This window comes from Myotis myotis, unplaced genomic scaffold, assembly GCF_014108235.1.
Source record: "Myotis myotis isolate mMyoMyo1 unplaced genomic scaffold, mMyoMyo1.p scaffold_m19_p_18, whole genome shotgun sequence".
NCBI classification, from domain to species: Eukaryota; Metazoa; Chordata; class Mammalia; order Chiroptera; family Vespertilionidae; genus Myotis; species Myotis myotis.
The window spans coordinates 18,442,881-18,462,082 of NW_023416322.1; the positions used below are offsets into that span (position 1 = coordinate 18,442,881).

General features: G+C 41.3%; 1 protein-coding gene across 6 annotated transcripts in view; it reads right to left on the reverse strand.

Moving 5' to 3' along the window:
• The window catches only part of RGL1 (ral guanine nucleotide dissociation stimulator like 1), a 215,798-nt gene that overhangs the window by 67,194 nt on the left and 129,402 nt on the right, over positions 1-19,202 (reverse strand). For all 6 annotated transcript variants that reach the window (XR_004973218.1, XM_036342704.1, XM_036342703.1 and 3 more), the window contains one exon: positions 12,387-12,595. Coding sequence is in view for 5 of the 6 variants with exons in the window: in XM_036342704.1 (XP_036198597.1) it covers positions 12,387-12,595 (209 nt within the window). In the remaining variant the exon portion in view is untranslated. The remainder of the gene's footprint in view (positions 1-12,386; positions 12,596-19,202) is intronic.

Here is a 19,202-nt window from a genome sequence, read left to right on the forward strand (position 1 = left end):
TTCAAATTTAAGGTTATTTCTTAGGTATGATGGCCTCCACACCTTTGCTGTAAGGTTTCTTCTAGTTTCCATAAGCCTTTGTCATCCATTTCTCTTCTCTGGCTGGACTTCTGCCCCCAGAGCATGGTGGCTCATCAGTACCCCTCCCTGCACTGCAGTTCATACCAACACTAAACAGTCAACTGCCATTTCGCCTTGTTAGCACGCTGCAGCACTTTGTGGGGTCACAGGGAAAGACAGCAGGAGACACAGGTTAGGTAGGACTGGGGGCCAGGGGGCAGGCAACACGCTGACAATCACAGAATGTTAACAAGTCAGAATTCTTCTCAGGTTTAAGATGAATTAATGCATTATTATCAAATCAGTCAAGCCTGTGGCTCGGTTTTCCCCAGCCACAAAAAGCTGCTAATGAACAGCTCTTCAAGAGCCCTGTGAAATAAGCTATGCAAAATCACATGCACTGCATCTCAGGTTAGATCATGGTACCCGTCATTGCAAGGACGAGTTACTTCCATGCTTAAGAAGACTCAACAAAGCATCACTTTATCTAAACTGGAGCTTACTGGCAACTTTAGCAGAGACCAAAGGCAAAAGAATTATTTCCCAGGACAAGGGGCCTGATGTCATTCTCATTGGTTAAGTTCACACACACAACCCCAAAAGGTTAAAAATGAAATGTCAGGTGAGAGAAAAGTGATTTAAAAAAAAAAAAAAGTAACTGTGATTCAGAGATATACTTTTTTAAACCATGAAATGACTTTAATGGAATTAATGAATTTCTTTTTCAGAACTATACTCAGGATATTTGCCCCATCACAATATAAGCTGGGAGCAGTGCCCTTCTCATAATGGCATAATAGCCATCTCCATGCCCCTTGTCACGGAAGAAGGCTTTGCAGAGGGGTGAGAGGGGTCACAGCGGAGCCCCTTATGGATGAACTCATGGAAGTCTTGGAATCTCTAAACAGCACGCAACATTTAGTGATGAGCTTTTTTTCTATAGAGAGGGTCCATAGTTTTTAGCAAATTGGCACAGGGATTGGTGATCAATCCCTCCCACCAACTGCTAGAAAATAGTAAAAACAATAGTGTTTTGGATTATCAAAACTAAGTTTAAAAGTGGCCGGTTACCACTCGGGATCTATGAACCTTGCCTCTCAGTGTGCCATCAGTTTTTTTGGTTTCTTTTTTTTTGGGGGGGGGGGAGGGGGATTAGTTCCCAAACAGCAGCACATTTTTTAAACCTGCTGAGAAATTTGGTATTCTTTTCTAAAAAAAGGGTAACTGTATGTCCTGCCTCCCTTTGCCAAATGAAACACACACACACACACACACACACACACACACACACAACCACTTCACAGAAACATATTTCTCTCATTTGAAGAAATGAAAGCTAGCCTGGCTCTGGTCCATGGGGAAGCCTGACACACCCAACAGTGTCTGCTTGAACAGAACCCTCACTGCCACCTTGTCAGGCTGGGGCCCTGCAGTCACACAGGCTCCCACGGAGGACCCACCATGCTGCGGGGTGACAGCAGGGTCCACTTGGCAAAAATAAAGACAGATTTACCAAAGACAAGCAGCCCGGCAGGGAAGAGAACTTATTTCCATTCTCCTTTGTGTGCTTGTAGTTGGAGGTAATTCTAAAACAACCAAATTAAGCTTTCCGGTTCCCCAACGCAGTGGTGTAGCTACAGGGAGCAAAGAGTAACAAAGCCTTAGTCATGCTGAGGCTGAGCCCCCTCGCTCTGCTTCCAATCACGCTTCCACAAGCTGAGTGTGTGGGCCACGGCTGAACAGGGTGTGATGTCCTGAACAGAACAACGGTGAAGGTCAACCAACAACTGACCTTTTGCTTCCTTGAGCCCATGAGCACTACTACGTCCCTGAACAAGAATTCCTGGTCTCTCTTATCCTGTTTCCATCCTCACATTTTTTCCCTCTGGCCTTCTTTACCTCCACCTTTCACATTCCAGGACCCTTGTGACAACACTGGGCCCACCCAGATAATCTAAAATAATCTGTTTATTTTAAAGGCAGCTGATTAGTAACCTTAGTTCCATCTGCAACTTCAATTCTGCTTTGCCATGGAATCCAACATAATCATAGGTTCCAGGGATTAAGACTAGATGTGTTTGGGGGCCATTATTGTGCCCACCACAGATGGTATGTAAATTACCATAAATGCTATATTTTCTATAGTTTTATTATCTAAACTGCTTTTCTCCACCTGATAAGGCATGAACCAACAAGAGCATGGGACCTTTCATGAATTGCGTGCCCTATACAAGTTTTCAATGTTCTTTTTGATGTTAGAAGCATTTCAATACTCACAGATTCTCATAGCCCTTATTATAATCCTCTTTTCTTTCCCATCAGCAAATACTTTCATCTTCCTAATAGTCACAGGAAATGTGATCTGAATCCAATTTATCTTTCAGCAATCTGCTTTTATTTTTAACCACAACATATATACCATCAGAGGGTTTCTTGACTATGGAATCATAAACACTCAAACCTAGAGAAAATCTACTTAAACTCATCTGTTATAACAAAAATCTTAAGAAATGGCCTTCGTTTTCTAAGAAATTCTCCCTCTAGTCAGGATATGCAATATGTCTGTATTTTGAGCTAGAAAAGGAAACAAGGCAATGTTAGGATTTCCTGAAAGTTTTTCCACTCTATGAGTGGGATGAGCATCCTGGAGCCAACCGACAAATAAACCTCAGCGTTTTCATGCACCGTGGGACAAAAGATTCTATTTCCACATTTTGGGGGGAGAGAAAGGGGGTGGAAATAAAATAAACAAATTAAGAAAATGGTATAGCATTATTTTGAAAAACTTTCCCATATAAGTGAGAGAAATTAGACATAAGTGACTCTTAGAGGAAACAAAAGTGTAGGAAAAGTAATATTATGAGTTTAATTATAACATTTAATATACTAGTAAGTGTTACTGTTGTAAGAGACCAGCACCTGAAGGTACTGTAGTCACCAGTGTAAGTTGCTGTGCGACCCTTGGAGCAGGTCAAATTCCAGTATCTGCTCCCCACAGTGCTCTCCGCTCATAACCCCCCTCTCTTTGGACGTGGAAGAGGTGAGGGAAGATATTAGAAGCCTTGCCTCCTGCTAAAAGAGAAGGAAGGAAGGGGGTCTCATGAGCACTGCATGCCAGCATGAATTGGAATATTTGGCAAGTGCCCAGTCTAATTCTAGAATTAAGTAAAAAAAAAACTTAATTAGTTTTAAGTGAGGTTTTACAAAAAGTAATTTGGAACATATTGTACGCATCTCAAAAATGCTTACCCAGCTTCTCATGCTAAAAAAGCATTGGAGAGCCGGATGGATGTGTGCTATGAGCTACTGAAAGGAGGTTTACTACGACCACCTCATGGCTCCCAGTGGAAGAAAGGTTTTTCTTAAAAGTGCACATTCAGTCAAGAAAATGAGAAGATCAGCTACAGCTTAAACCTCAACAACAAGAAAACAAACAACCCAATTGAAAAATGGGCAAAAGAGGACTTCCATTGTCCAGTTTAGCAGGGAAGGAGCTTAGAAGTAGCCACTCTGTCCTAGTAACAAGGAAAAAGCTGAGCAAACTGAAAAATCAACAGCTCTTCTTAGGTCCCTCAGAGACGTGAGGTCAGAGGGCAAACCACTGTCCCCAAAGCTGGGGACACAGACAGAGAATCCCCACGGGAACCAGTGCCAATGTATGAAAACCTAAACTGTCACTGGTGAGTTGCTAGAGCTCAGCGTGGACACATCTGAAAGATAAAAACTATAGATGAAGCCACCAGGTTGTCTATAGAAGATTGACCAGGTTCTCACAGTGAATATCAGAGAAAAAATCTCCTCCTGCTTCCAGCAAAGGGCTGGGCAAGGGAGCCATTTTGAAATACCAGAGCTCTCCGTGCTCCTTAAGTTCTTCTTCACTAGACCTGCTCTCGGGGGAAACTAGTTACCCAGAGCCTAACTGGCTGGGTTTTATCAGAGCCTCACCTCCCTAAAGGAAATCCCCATCTCCAGGTCCCCCTAGCCATCCTTTCCCTGAGGAAGCACCGGTAAAGGTCACAGTCCAGGGGCCCAGGCTGTCTTAAGACTCACACCTGATCATAGGACTGCAGCGCAACAGCGAGTCAACTGGTCTTCCACATGATGGGCGAGGAAGCTACACACAGACTTTGCACCCTTCACAAAAGTTAACCCAGAATGGCTCACAGGCCTAATGTAAAATCTAAAACTATAAAACTTCTAGAAGATAACATAGGAAAAAACCTACGTGACCTCGGGCATGACAAGGACCTTTTAGACATAACCCCGAAGGCACACATCATGGGGGGAAAAAATTGATAAGCTGGACTTTGTTAAAATTAAAAGCTGCTCTGCAAAAGACCGTATCAGGATAGTAAGAAGACAAGCCCACGGAGCAAATATTTGGGAAAGATGCATCTGCTAAAAGGCTGTTACCCAAAACACATAAAAATAAACCCTCTTGCCCTGACTGGTTTGGCTCAGTGGATAGAGCATGGGCCTGTGGACTGAAGGGTCCCAGGTTCGATTCCAGTCAAGGGCATGTACCTTGGTTGCTGGCACATACCCAGTAGGGAGTGTGCAGGAGGCAGCTGATTGATGTTTCTCTCTCATTGATGTTTCTAACTCTCTATTCCTCACCCTTCTTCTCTGTAAGAAATCAATAAAATATATTAAAAAAAAAATAATAAAAAAAATAAACCCTCTTAAAACAACAATAAGAAAACAAACACCACGATTTAAAAATGGGCAGAAGACTGCAACAGACACTTCACCAAAGAAAATACACAGCCCTGACTGGTTTGGCTCAGTGGATGGAGCATTAGACTGCGGACTGAAGGGTCCCGGGTTCGATTCTGGTCAAGGGCATGTACCTTGGTTGCGGGCACATCCCCAGTAGGGGGTGTGCAGGAAGCAGCTGATCGATGTTTCTCTCTCATTGATGTTTCTAACTCTCTATCCCTCTCCCTTCCTCTCTGTGAAAAATCAATAAAATATATTTTTTTTTAAAAAAAAAGAAGATACACAGATGACAAGGAAGCCCATGAAGAGATGTACACTGTCATGTGCCTACTGGAAACTGCAAACTAAAAATACAATGAGATACCACTATACACCTATTGGAACAGCCAAAATCCAAAACAAAGACAATATCAAAGACTGGCAAGGATATGGAGCAATAAATGCAAAGTGATATGGCCCTTTTGCAGTTTCCTACAAAACTAAACATACTCGTCTCATTTAACCCAGCAATCTTGCTCATTGGCATTTACCCAACAGAGCTGAAAATTTATGTCTACACAAAAACCTATACATGATGTTTACAGCACCTTTATCCATAATTGCCAAAACCTGAAAGCAGCCAACATATCCCCAGTAGGTACAAACAAACTGTGCTACACTCAGACAATGGAACCTTACTCAGCAGTAACAAGAAATGAGCTATCAAGCCATGAAAAGACATGGAGAAGCTTTAATTGCATGTTACTAAGTGAAAGAAGCCAATCTTAGCCTGGCCTGTGTGGCTCAGTGGTTGAGCGTCAACCTATGAACCACAAGGTCACAGTTCAATTCCCAGTCAGGACACATGCCTAGGTTGCAGGCTCAATCCCCAGTGTGGGGTATGCAGAAGGCAGCTGATCAATGAGTCTCTCTCATCACTGATGTTTCTCTCTCTCACTCTCACTCTCCCTTCCTCTCTGAAATCAATAAAAATACATGTTTTTAAAAAGAAGCCAATCTTAAAAGACTACATGCTGTAAGATTCCAACTATATAAGGTTCTGGAAAAAGGCAAAACTATGGAGACAGTAAAAAGATCAGTGATCGCCAAGGACTGGGGTGGGGGAAGAGAGAGATTACAGGGAGAGCACGAAAGATTTTTAGGGCAATGGAAACACCCTGTATAATACTATAATAATAAAGCATACATATCATTACATATTTGTCCAAACCCATAGCATGTACATCAAGAGTGAACCCTAGGGTAAACTATGGACTTTGGGTGATAATGATTGTTACAAATGTACTGCTCTGGTGGGGGTACTGATAGTGGGGGGATGTGTGGGGGCAGGAGGTATATGAGAATTCTCTGTACTTTCCATTCAATTTTGCTGTGAGCCTAAAAATTCTCTAAAAAATAAAAAAAATTTTAAAGTATTCATTGAGCCCTCACTGCCTTGACAATAATGGTACAAGCCTCTAGTTGTATCTGTCTCTTACACAAAAAGTGGCCAGAGGCTGGGCCACATTCACTGCTGTATCTTCCAATGCAAGTGCTTACACAGGCTTGAATAATAACCATTATTTATTTTTTTAGACAAATCATTTGTAAGCACCTACTGCCAAACAGAATTCCTCTCCAAGGGCGCAGCAATGACCAAGACAGACATGATTCTGAGTAGGAGGCAGGTCAGGAAACAGCAGGATAAATAAGAAAGGTAATTTCAAAGAGTGGTCAGTGTTGTGAAGAAAGAAATTCTAATGGTAATCTCTTATGCACTTAATATTTGCCAACCACTATACTGAAAACTTTATATTATCAAGCTTAAAATTCAGAATAACTCTATAGATAAGGCTTATTTTTCATTCTCATTTTATAGATAAGGAAACGGAAGCTGGAAAAATAAAGTAGCTTGCCCAATGTTGCAGGGCGTGTGAGGGGCACAAAACTGGAGTCAAATTCATTTTCTGACTCCCAAGCCCATGTTCGTAGCCATTACACTCCTGTGTTGCCCATAAATCTCATGACTTGAAGAAAGACAGGAAAACTGCTTTCCCCAGGAGTATCCTAAAGCTCTGAAAGGAAAAGGAAGCATGTTTGGCACGTATGACAGACTATGGGAAAAATAAAATGTTTTCCTTTTATATTTGATCAACTCTTCTCTAAGCCACAGAGGAACTGGCTTCACCAGCAAGGGCAGCCCCCCCCTCCTGCTGGCCACTGGTGCATCATCTTTCCATATGAAGGTATCCCCTCGCCAGGTGTCATGAGTATGGATTTAAGATTACCATCCCCTTAGGGGTAAAATATTTGTGTAAATCCTCCCAAGCTTTCTCATTTGCTATCCCTAGCCTCCAAGAAGGGTCCTCTTTTGAAAAGAGCAGATTCAGGCCAGGGGATTTGGCCTGGGCACATCAAATAAACAGAAACACTCCAGATACACAGACCCAGCAGTGACAGATCTCGAGAGGTGACATGCTGCGCTTGAAAAGAGCCCCCCCCCCCCCCACACACACACACAGACAATAGTGTGGTGAAGGCCTGGGGTGAGAGGGCAGGGCAGGCTAGAAGAGGCAATGGGGAAAGGAAAGGGGGGGACATATGTAATACTTTCAACAATAAAGATTTAAAATAAATAAATAAAATAAAATCAGAAAGAGCTTCCAGGTCAGAAAGATGGAGGTCTTAATTCCAGCTCCGCCACTTACTGACTGAATGTTTCTATGCCTCAACATTTGCATCTGTAAACATGGGAGTAATGTAATGACAGATGAATTAAATGAGATAACGTCTATGAAAACTCAGGGCAAGCAAACATGGGAAGAAGAAATAAGTTCAAAAACCCACTGAGTTAGTCTCCTCTCTGTGACCTAAGTAAGCAAATTCAAGCCACGTTGGCCTTAAAGCGTCATGTTAAGGGTGGCTGCAACCTTAGTCCCCTCTGGAAGTCCTCCGTTGGAGAATGCACTTGAAATGAAGGGCTAACTCAGGCTCCTGCTCAGTCCTTTCCAAACTGCGGCCTGAGTGCCACAAGTAACTTAGCAGAAGTTTCTGGGGACCTCGTCCACCCCTATTCTGCCTGCTCTTAGCATCTTGCTTACTTCTGCTATGAGAGATGCAGAAAAAGAGAATGATTAATAAATATCCCAAAAGTAGCTAATGTGACAGCTGTCTGAAGAAAAACCTAGATGTTTGTACAAACTCTTCTTGGCTCTCAGTGAGGATCCCTAGCTGAGTTAGGTTTCTCCCTGCACTTGACATTGGGTATTTTCAGAGGAAACTTTCTCCCTTACGTTTTTTAATGGTGTGGTGGGAAGAATATATTTTTAAGTGGAATGTATGTTTAAAGTTAGAGAAGATAAAATCTCAAAGCCCCAATACAAACAACTAAACCACAATTCAAAAACTTTCTCTCAGACTGAAAGGAAGCCAGTGAGCCCTAGAATTAACTCTGAGCCATGGTGAGAAGCACAGAACGCAGGATTCCTTGTGAATTGCTGATCACCCCAAGCACAGGGTAACGCAGACACATGGAATTAGCCATGGGGGACTTTAAACCACTGTCTACTGGTCAAACACAAAGGCTCATATTAACAGAATAAAAAAAAAAATTATAAAAAGGTGTTTTTTTTAAATCACAGAAAGCATAGAAGAAAAGCCATGTGATTGGAAGTCTTAAGGAAAATCAAAGCTTGACTTCAAATAAGCTTTTCTCTGGAGGTAAATAAATACTGCAGCATCTGCCTTCAATCCATTTTTGGCTGGTTAGGATTAGCACATTCTACAATAGCTTTTCAGTGTCGATTTCACAAAAGATAAGCAATATATTATTATGAAACCAAGAGAAATTATTTTTAAAATTACACCAGAGACTCACAAACAAGTCTACTATAATTTCCTAACAAGAAAATAGTATATTGCCTGGCTGGAGTGGCTCAGTTGGTTGAATGTCCCATGGACAGAAAGGTCACCGGTTCCATTTCTGGTCCGGGCACATGCCCTGTAGAAGGTGAGGCAGCAGATCAATGTTTCTCTCTCTCCCCCACCTCTCCTTTCCTCTCTCTCTAAAATAAATAAAAACATTCAGAAAAGGTAAACTCATGCAACTTAATTGCTTACCTCCCAATTATAGACATTAAAGTCCCCCAAAATAAATTTAAGAACCCAGTGTTGTACAGAATCTGAATTTTGATTAAAATGAAACAAAGATTAATATCTGGCCACAAGATCTACATGTGAGTAGGAAATGGAGTGAGGAAGAAATACTCATGTTCAAGTTTGTACATATCTGGACAACTTCAAATTTCTGCAGAGGAAGCAAAATAAATGGGGTTTATTTCTCTGAACTTCTTCAGAGCATGCTGGTTTCATTTTTATACCATCTTTTTTTTTATAAAGCTTTATTAAAAAATATATTTTATTGATTTCAGAGAGGAAGGAAGAGAGCGAGAGAGATAGAAACATCCATGATGAGAGAGAATCATGGATTGGCTGCCTCCTGCAAGTTTTCACTGGGGATCGAGCCCACAACCTAGGCATGTGCCCTTGACCGGAATCGAACCTGGGACCTTTCAGTTCCCAGGATGACGCTCTATCCACTGAGCCAAACCGGCTAGGGAAATTTTTATACCATCTTAAGTGGTTGTCTACTTGTTTCATAAATGTAAACTTTATCTTCTGCAGTAAATATTAAGTTCTCAGGGTGGATCCAGGTTTTGCAGGGTCAGCATATGTAATCTGAGGGGTCCTCTCAAAGAAAAAAGAATACAAAATTATGAATATAAGTTATGTAGAGGGGGTTGCAACTGAGGGTCTTTGGAGGGTAAGTACATGCAGCTTCTCAGCAAATTCACCACCAAAGTGAGAACCAACCAAGCCTTATATATACGTTTCGCCCATGGTGTCCTGCAGCCCTGGGCATTTCACGGGCATTCGGTACGTGATGATTCCACTCACCTCAGACGCAAGGAAAAACATACTATGAGATTAAATTCAAGGCCAGGCCATGGCCCATCCAAATGGTTCAAGATAAACCTTAACTCTTCATTCAGTTATACCTTAAATGACTGTTTGAATTACATGGAATCTGAATTCATATTGATTCCATTATTTAATCATTGTCATCTAGTTAATATTTTAAAAATCCAAAAATGTCTACAATAGGAGAACAAAGAGAAGATTTTTTAAAATCATCAAATAAAAGCTGGATGTCCACGAGTCATAGACTAAACACTCTAGTTCCTGTGTGTCTGTCCACTGTTTGTGGTGAGCAGCTGGAATTCACGCGCGCGCGCCCTTACTGACTGTGGCCATCTATAGCCTCGAATCAATAAAGATACCCCAGAAGTAGAAGATGTCACCCATTCCTGAAACTCTTTCAGGAGTTCTGAGGGGCTGACCTATTTCCTCCTACTGCCTGCCAACAGTTAGCATACTGCAGCCTTTTTTTAAAAATAGAATAGCAAAGAGAAAACTCGCATAATTCTTCAGGTTCTATTTATAGGTGAGAGGTATTATACAAGCAAACAAACTATGAAAAAAATGACTCACTAATCCCCCAGGTTTACACTGCAGGCTTAGTATTTGAAGTTACTGCTATGCAAAAATCTACAGGACTTTCTAAGTCCAGAGTTACCATAACCAGATCAATGCATGATAAGGAGAGAGATCTTGTGAATGCTCCTGAATACACAGAACATACGATCCTAATGATTTCACTCTGTATGCATCTATGAGGAAAATATCTTGAGAAAAGCTCACTGTTATCAATAATCTTATTTCCATTGGAATAGAACTTGATTATTAAAAGGCCTTTCCTAAGACTGATAGATACAATTGCAGAAAAATATTTAAATGTCTTCATAAAAAGAATATGAATAAATAACTTTTGAACCCAAGGGACAAATTAGGAAAAATATTTCCAACATATGATAAACAAAGCACCAATTTTGTTAATATACAAATAGTTGTAATTAGCCGATCAATAATTAGATGACAAGAGTCCAAAATAAAAATAAGTAAAGAATATGCAAAGACAGTTCACAGAAAACACAAAGGCCCCATTAAGCATTTTAAAGAATGCTAAACCTCACTCATAAGTGTAAGAAACATACATTTAAAAACAATGAGTTATTTGTCAGTGGACAGATCATGATAGAGACAGTTTCGATGGCAGAGTTGGCAAGGGTGTGGGGAAAGTGAGGGAAGGGGCACCCTCCGCTGTGGGCAGGAGTGTGGCTCGTGCAGCCGTCCGGAGGGCAATCTAGCAATACCTTTCACATTTTCAAGTGCTAAAACATTCTGACCTATCAATCACTCTTCCATGAACTTACCCTATGGCATTCTCAAACAGATACTCGGAAGATATATACAAAGACACTCTTTACAGTATTGTTTAAAAATTTTTTTAAAAAAATTTAAAAACTGGAGAGAGCTTAACTGTCTATCCATAGAAAAGTCAATTCAATAAAAAGAATATGGTAAATCTACCTACATGTGCTGATTTTGAAATAACAGTTTATTTGAGCTTTCAAAATGTCAGCCCTGTTTCAATAAGCCCTTTACTTATGTTAATTCCCTTAATGAACAAAGAAATCTCCAAGATACAATAGTGAAAAAAAATATTTCAAAACAGACTGAGTATTGTGATTCTATTTACATCATATTTAAGTGTATTATCTATATGTAATATCACATGCATGACACATATCTATATAAATGTACAAATCTATAAATGTACATACACCGCTCCAAAATTTGGGAAGAATACAAAAGCGATGGAAGTTATTTGGGAAAAGGTAGCCACGAGGAAATATTTGTGTGTGTTTTCTATACCTTCCTACAGTATAAGAACGTTTAACATGAGGACATATTATTGTCAACTTTTTAAACCTAGTTAAAAATCAGTATTCAACAACTCCAACAAAAACATCCTATCTCATTTCCTTTCTGATACAGGAAACCCTAGAATATAAGGGTCTGGATGAGAACTCTCATGATTCTAAACCAATTGTCTGGCTTATTTTTTAAAAGACAAAGTTTAATTAGAAATAAAGGGAGAAATACAATCATCAGTGTGTGAGTTACAATGTACACTGCTCTACTATATGTGACGTGTGACTTAACATAAATCAGGGATGACATTTATGTGCATGTCCATAAAGCAGCCAATGCACAGTGGTTGCTGGAAGTTATTATCATCATCATTTTTACAGCCACCATTCATGAGCTGCTTCCTATAGATTTAACACTGAACTCCATACTTCACACATATTAGCATATTTAAATCTCACAACCCAATAAAACTTCCAGTGACTTACTGGAATTATATGAAATTATAAAAACATGGACAAAATTTTAGGGTGCCAAATAGTAAGTGAACTCTATAAACAATCAAGGCTAGATTCACAGCATGTACTCCTAACTCACAGATTTTTTATGAGATATCCTCATCAGAAATAGACCGTAAAGTGGCTCCTGAATAATCTCCATGCCATTTGCTCCACCCCTTCCAGTTAATCCTTTCTCATACATGTCACTCGGCACCAACTGCAGGTGATTCAGAACCCATCCCTCGCTCTGCACAGTCCTACATTTCCCTCCCCTCTCACCTGCCTTCCGATTCTTACCTGTCCAGCAGTAGTTCCAACACTTCTTTGGTGGAGGCAAAGCCTCTGTACGTTGACAGGAAGATGCTGATATAGGTGAAGTCATTGTCCCCGAAAGCCGTCAGCAGGTTCTCCACCAGCTTCTCCAAGGTGCCGGCTTTTATCGTTCTGATCTTACAGGTCTCATACTGGCTGACGGTATGTCCTGGAGGGAGCTGGTCCCCTTCCACCTGTACAATAAATGCAGGGTTGTGAGTTGGAGAAATAACACTGCAAAGGAAAACTGAAAACACTGAAATAGCTGAATCAGAGCCAGTCATGCTTTCCCCTTGCTCTGATTTAATTTCCCTACAAGCCATGAAAGGCCATCCCTCACCTGTGGGTGCAGTGGAGTAGGGGGTTGGTGTTGGTGTTGGTGCTGTGTGTTTCCTTCCTCTCTAGAAGTAGAGGTATTACTTCATCATGGTTACATTTGCTTCTATTTACTATCCTATCAAGAACTAGGTGACTGACATATTTTATCAAGGATGTTCTCAATAACCCCAGGAGCAAATTTAGTAAATGGTATCAATCATCTCCTTTGTATTGTTCCATGGTAAGTTTTCAAACTCATCCTTTGAAAAGAAAAATTAATATATTTCTATTGATTTCAGAGAGGAAAGGAGAAGGAGAGGGAGATAGAAACATCAATGATGAGGGAGAATCATTGATTGGCTGCCTCCTGCATGCCCCACAATGAGAATAGAGCCAGCAACCTGGGCATGTGCCCTGACCAGGAATCAAACCATGAACTCCTAGTTCATAAGTTGACACTCAACCACTGAGCCATGCTGGCTGGGCTATAAAATTTTTTTTTATTGCAGTTTGCATTCAATGCTATTTTGTATTCGTTTCATGTGTACAAAGTGTTCCCTCCAACAATGCAAGTGACCACCTGAAACCATGCGTAGTTATTACAATACTAGAGGCCCGGTGCACGAATTCACGCACGGGTGGGGTCCCTCTGGTTGGCCTGCACGGATCAAGCCAAAACCCACAGTCCAACGCCGCCTGCAGCTCCCACCTGCCACTCCTGCTCATCCTGGCCTCACTGTGCCTGCCACAGGCTTCTGCCCAATCAGTCCCAATCGGGAGAGGCTCCTGCTGCCGCAGCAGCGCTCTCCAGCCATGAGCTCTGCATCTGGTGCCTTCCCAAGGGGAGTGGCCTGCAGGATCTGGCTGAAACCGGCTCTCCAACATCCCCCGAGGAGTCCCAGATTGCGAGAGGGCACAGGTGCTGGGGAAGATGACCTACCCAAGAATCTGTTTCTAAAGCAGGTAATCATTCCAAGTGATGCAAAGACTCACGAGCCAATTTCTCTGAATTGTAAGTTTGAATGGTTTTATATCAAATTCTTCTCAATTGAAATAATCAGACATGTGAAAATTAAAGACGGAAAACTGAATCTCTAAATAGTGACATGTGCTTACTATGCAGCATGCTTGCTTTTTCTTCATCTGGCCTGTCAGAAGCTAAAGCACTGGAACGAAGCCAGCAGGCGACATTGCTTTCTGTAAAACCAAAGTGGCGGCCATCTCCGCCCGAGGCGTTAGAATAGCTAAGTGTCACCACGTCTAACTGCCAACAGGGATTAATAGGAGCACTCCAGCTTATGGGCTGGTGACTATTTCTGTATTTAATTTTGGAAGATACTAAAAAGGGGGGTCTGATTCAAGCAAAATACCAAATGTTTCCTTAGGCCTGTGACTCAGATCATGGCCTAGTAACTGTTCTTGATCACTCTGTGTATACTTTCAGAGCAGGCCTAATATTTCCTATCTGTCTCCCAGGAGCATCAATTAACTTTATCCAGAAGCAATAAATGAAAAAGATATAGGTTTCAAAGCCTAATTACATTTTTAACTACTTGGTACAGTGGTGCCCTATGTGTATACTATAAAATACTCATTCCAAGTCAAATGGGGCTGAGGTCAAGTCTGGGAGCTGTAGAGTTAAAGTCAAGTACATGGCTTTATTTTAGAATCTCTTAATGTCTTTCATATGCTAATATGTTATAAAACTCCAAGAGAAGGATAAGGTATATGACACACATTTACAAGTGAACTTCCCGTTATTCTCACAGCATCTTGTAGAATGTTAGAATGAACAAAGTTAGGGAAAATGTTAGCTTAGTAAGTCACTGGGATGCATTTAAAACTTAATTCACATTTGTCACTTCTCATTTAAAAATGAGAAAAATGAAGACCAAATATAACGTTAATTTTTATCTTCTATAAAAACATCTATAGTTCTTTGACCCCTCTTAATACCAAAATTTAGGGATACTTTGCATGTTTTACTTAGTCATTTTGAAAGGCCTGGTCAAAATACTTACCAGCCTGATAATACTAAAAAGTGACAGTCAAAGAATACACTTCAGAGTCAGATGTTAACAACAAGAAAAGGAAGAGCTTCTCAGTCTGCGGGAATATTCACGCTTTAATTCTACATCACACTTCCTTACCTTGTGACAATGTCAGGCTTCCCTTACCAAACAGCTCTGTAATTTGATGATTCTTATTTTACTCACAACGCAAATTCCAATTTAAAACTAAATCCTTCCTTATTGAAAGTAATAACTATTTAACAGAACAAAGTTTTCACTGAGCATTGATGTGGCCAAAAACTCAAACACAGAGAAAAATGCTTGTCAGAGGACCTGATGAAGTGGGTCCCTTTTCCTGCCAGAAAGCGGACTTGGCAGGAAGCCACGTTCTCCCTTGGGAATGAAATCATGGCGCTCATTAACCCAGTCGCTTCCTTTCAGTCCGCCTTTTCCTCTGAAAAAATATGTCAATGTGCATGCTGGATCCCCATAAGTCCCTTTAAAGGTTTTTGCTCCTCAGTGTTTGCATCTGTAAATTAGGAAGAACCCTGTTTGGGCTAACAGGATGGCTAATCAAATACTTCGAAAATTTTGATTTTGAAGGAAAGTAGGGGAGGGCGGGGGTAAGGGGAAGAGATCAACCGAAGGACTTGTATACATGTATATAAGCCATACCAATGGACATGGACAACAGGGGGATGGGAGCATGAGTGTGTGTGGGGGGGAGGTTGGGGGTTAATGGGGGGGATGAGGACACATTTGTAATACCTTAACTAATAATAATAAAAAAAATGATACAAAAAAAAAAAAAAAACCCTTCTCTAGCCCGGCCGGTGTGCTCAGTGGTTGAGTGTCAACCTATGAATCAGATTCCTGGTCAGGGCACATGCCCAGGTTGCAGACTCCATCCCCTGGAGGGAGCGTGCAGGAGGCAGCCAATCAATGATTCTCTCTCATCATTGATGTTTTTCTCTCTCTCTCCCTTCCTCTCTGAAATCAATAAAAAGATATATATTTTTTAAATCCTTCTCTAAGGGCGATGAGTGAGCATCAATGACAATGTATGAAGCGAAGTACAGGAATTGCTCTAGTGCTAAACTTACTCTCCCCCAAATTAACAATGCATGTTAGGGCATCAGGGCACTTGCCCAATGTCACCTTTTGCACATCTGCTCAGCACCCTAATATTTACTTGCTACAGCAAGGGGAAGATGAGGTGTTTGAAGATGGGTCCTAATTTACCAACGTTCAAATAAAGTACATTTTCAAAATGGAGGACAAAAACTTAAAAATGATCTATCCGCTCATTATTGAAATTATTTTAAAATAAAATCATACAAAAGTGAAACACAAAAGAAAATATATGCTCTGCCTTATGGTCAGACTGGAGAAACTAAAATTTTGGTTTCATTTTTGGAGCAAAATATTCATAACCTTTTAAGAGACTTTAGAGCTACATAATCCTTTTAAGAGACTTTAGGATCTTTTTGTTTGTAATATCTCAGTACCTTTGAATTCTAGTTTAAAAGAGAGGGGAAGGGGGAAGGGGCTTGGCAGACAAGTGTTTAATAACCCAGACTTCGAGGCAAGATGTGGAGGGCTGAGCCTGCCCTCTGGTTAGCACGCTAACAGGAAACAGCTCAATCTGGATTTAATCAGAGACCATCGCTTTACTGACAAGATCATGATACTGAGGCCACAAAAATGTTTCATGACTGTATTTTTGGCCAGTCTTTCCGCCATTAGAATTCAGTTCTCCCTAAGAGAATATGTCTGACTCCTAAGGGATAAATATCTAAAATTCTGCCACGGAATTTTCATAATTATCAATTTTGGCATGAGGGAGACAGGAGAAAGAGGATGTGGGAGATGAAATGTGCCATATTTCAACTCCGTTTCCAGTCATGGAGAAACATACTCTTTCATTGTCTAAAACATAAACTGTTAACAAGTTGGGTGTTTCCAATTTGAAAAAAAACAAGTGTCCTTCAATCAAAATAATACATCAGTTATCTGATCCTCTATCAGCAGCTGCTAAACAAACAGCCCGCTAGCCTGGAGGCAGTGTGAAGTCCCTCTCCGGGTCATGCGCCGTCTGCAACACATCAGCTCCCAGGCATCCTGCCTGAGCAGAGGCGTGAGTACTGTTCCAGTCACGACCGACTCCCTAAGAAAACCCAACACCCAGCCCCAAGGTGTCATAGGCTTTAGGAAGGTACACGCTGCACCTCTCCATTCACCTCAGAGCAACACAGGTACGTGTATACTCCCTTTTCGGATACCTGCAACCACCACTAAGAACACCAAGGAACCACAGATAGTACAGGAAATGCCATGAGGTGACTCTAAAACTCTGGTCATCTATCCATAGCACCCAAATATGTACAGAATAAATGAGCTTGCCAGGCAAAGCAACAGTACATGTACATAATGGCACACAGCATGTCATGGCTAAGCCAGTGCATCTGAACACAGTGAGATATTTACACATGGACCATTCAGAGATGTCAGACACAGGGCTCCTAAATTTTAGTTTCAGGTAAATAACAAATGATTAAATAATTTGGGGATATAAGTATGTTCCCAAGCAGTATTTAGGACCTACTCACACAAAGTTTTTTTGTTGTTTATCTGAATTTCATATTTCGTTTAGCTTGGCATTCTGTATTTTTATTTGGTCCGGCAACCCTATGCTAAGTGCATATAAAGGGTTCACAATGGATCTCTCATTCATGTATTCATCTACTTACTCAACCACACATTAGCTTGGCAGTGCTATGCGCCAGGCACTGTGCAAGGCAGTACAGATATAAAGGAAACAGAATGTAGTTCTGACACCCAAGTTGTTCCGTATGATGGAAGAAAAGGACACAAAGATACCATTAAAATGCAATGTGAGTAACATGGCAGAGAGATAGGCAGATACCATGGAAGAACCAGGAGGGACCCAGGATAGAGGCTGCATCAGAAAAGGCTTCCTGAGTAGGTGATGATTGCATCGGATTTTAAGTCAGAGTGGGAGTTAACATGTGGGAGTTAATATGTTGGGAGGGCACAGCAGGCAGAGAGACCAGCACGAAGGCATTAAGAGGAAAAGAGGTGTGAAGGGGGGAATCCTGACTGCAGGAGCAGTGTGACAGAGGGAATGTCAGCTTGGTTACAGCGTCAGCAAGGTACCACCTGATGAAGGCATCGGAGCAAATCCCAGGGAGCTAGACTCCATTTTCTGTAGGTGTAAACATGGTCAGAGGAACCACAGTGTGGACAGATTGGACGGGAGGCTTTAAAATTGAGAGTCAGCAGGAAAGTTGTTGATACTCCAGATGAGCAACTCCAGATAGGCCTTAACCTGTGCAATGGGATAGAGCGGGGGGGAGGGGAGGGGGGCATATTTAGGGAATATTCAGGAATTGGCAAGACTCAGTGATTAAGAGGGTGAAGATGAAGGGAAATAAAAAAATTCACAATCTTGACCTAATTTCCAAGTTGTGGATGATTGGAGAGATAATGGAATCACCCAGAAAGGGGGCGGCAGATTTTTGTGGGGCAGAGGTACTAAATTCCACTCTGGAAGTGTTGGAGCACCTTTGGGATTTTCCAAGCGACAGTCCAATAGGCAGTTATAATCTAAAAGGTGGGGAGAGGGATCTAAGATGGAAATAGGCAGAAGTTACATCAATGAAAATGGCTGTGCTCTCCCGGGCAGCATGTGTAGAACAGGGTGGCACCTGGAAGACCAAAATCAAGGGGGTTCCGAGAGTAAAGATGTCAAGCACCAGAAGAAGCACCTGTGCATGTGGCAAATTCACACATCACCTGATTTGTGGCGGCATCTCTGGGCAGAGAACCCAGAAGAAATCTTCACACCAGATTCATATATATGCCAACATATGGACCTTCCAACTCATTGTGCAAACATATCAAGGTCTCGCCAGCGGTGTGCTGGAGCCAGCTGGTACTGCTTGCAAGACCCAACTGCACACACTCTGTCTCGCTTCCATGTTCAGTGACATCATGTTGGTATCTTGAATTCAGCCATGGTAGAATTACACCACGGAAATCGGCAAATGGGCTATAAATCAGGACTTCTGCTCTGGACAGCTGATTTCTCAGCACACACTGCCCAGGGGACCCTCTCAGATTATGTCAACGGTAAATGCAAGAAAGAACTTCATTCTGGTTGAACACTTTTCTCATTCCGTGTATACTGCAAGTGAAGGGATTTGCACTGTCACTATGATACTGATCTTATAGGAAACAGAAAAGTATGTCTCTGAGCTAAGAGAACAGTAGATATGTGATGGAGGGAGAGGTACAGGAGCATATGCATACAAATGAATGTGCTCTAAAAACATTACAAGAGGCTGGGGGTTAATGGGGGAATGAGGACACATTTGTAATTAACCAATAAAGAAATAAAGAAATTAACCAATAAAGAAATTTAAAAAAAAAAAAAAACCATTACAAGAGC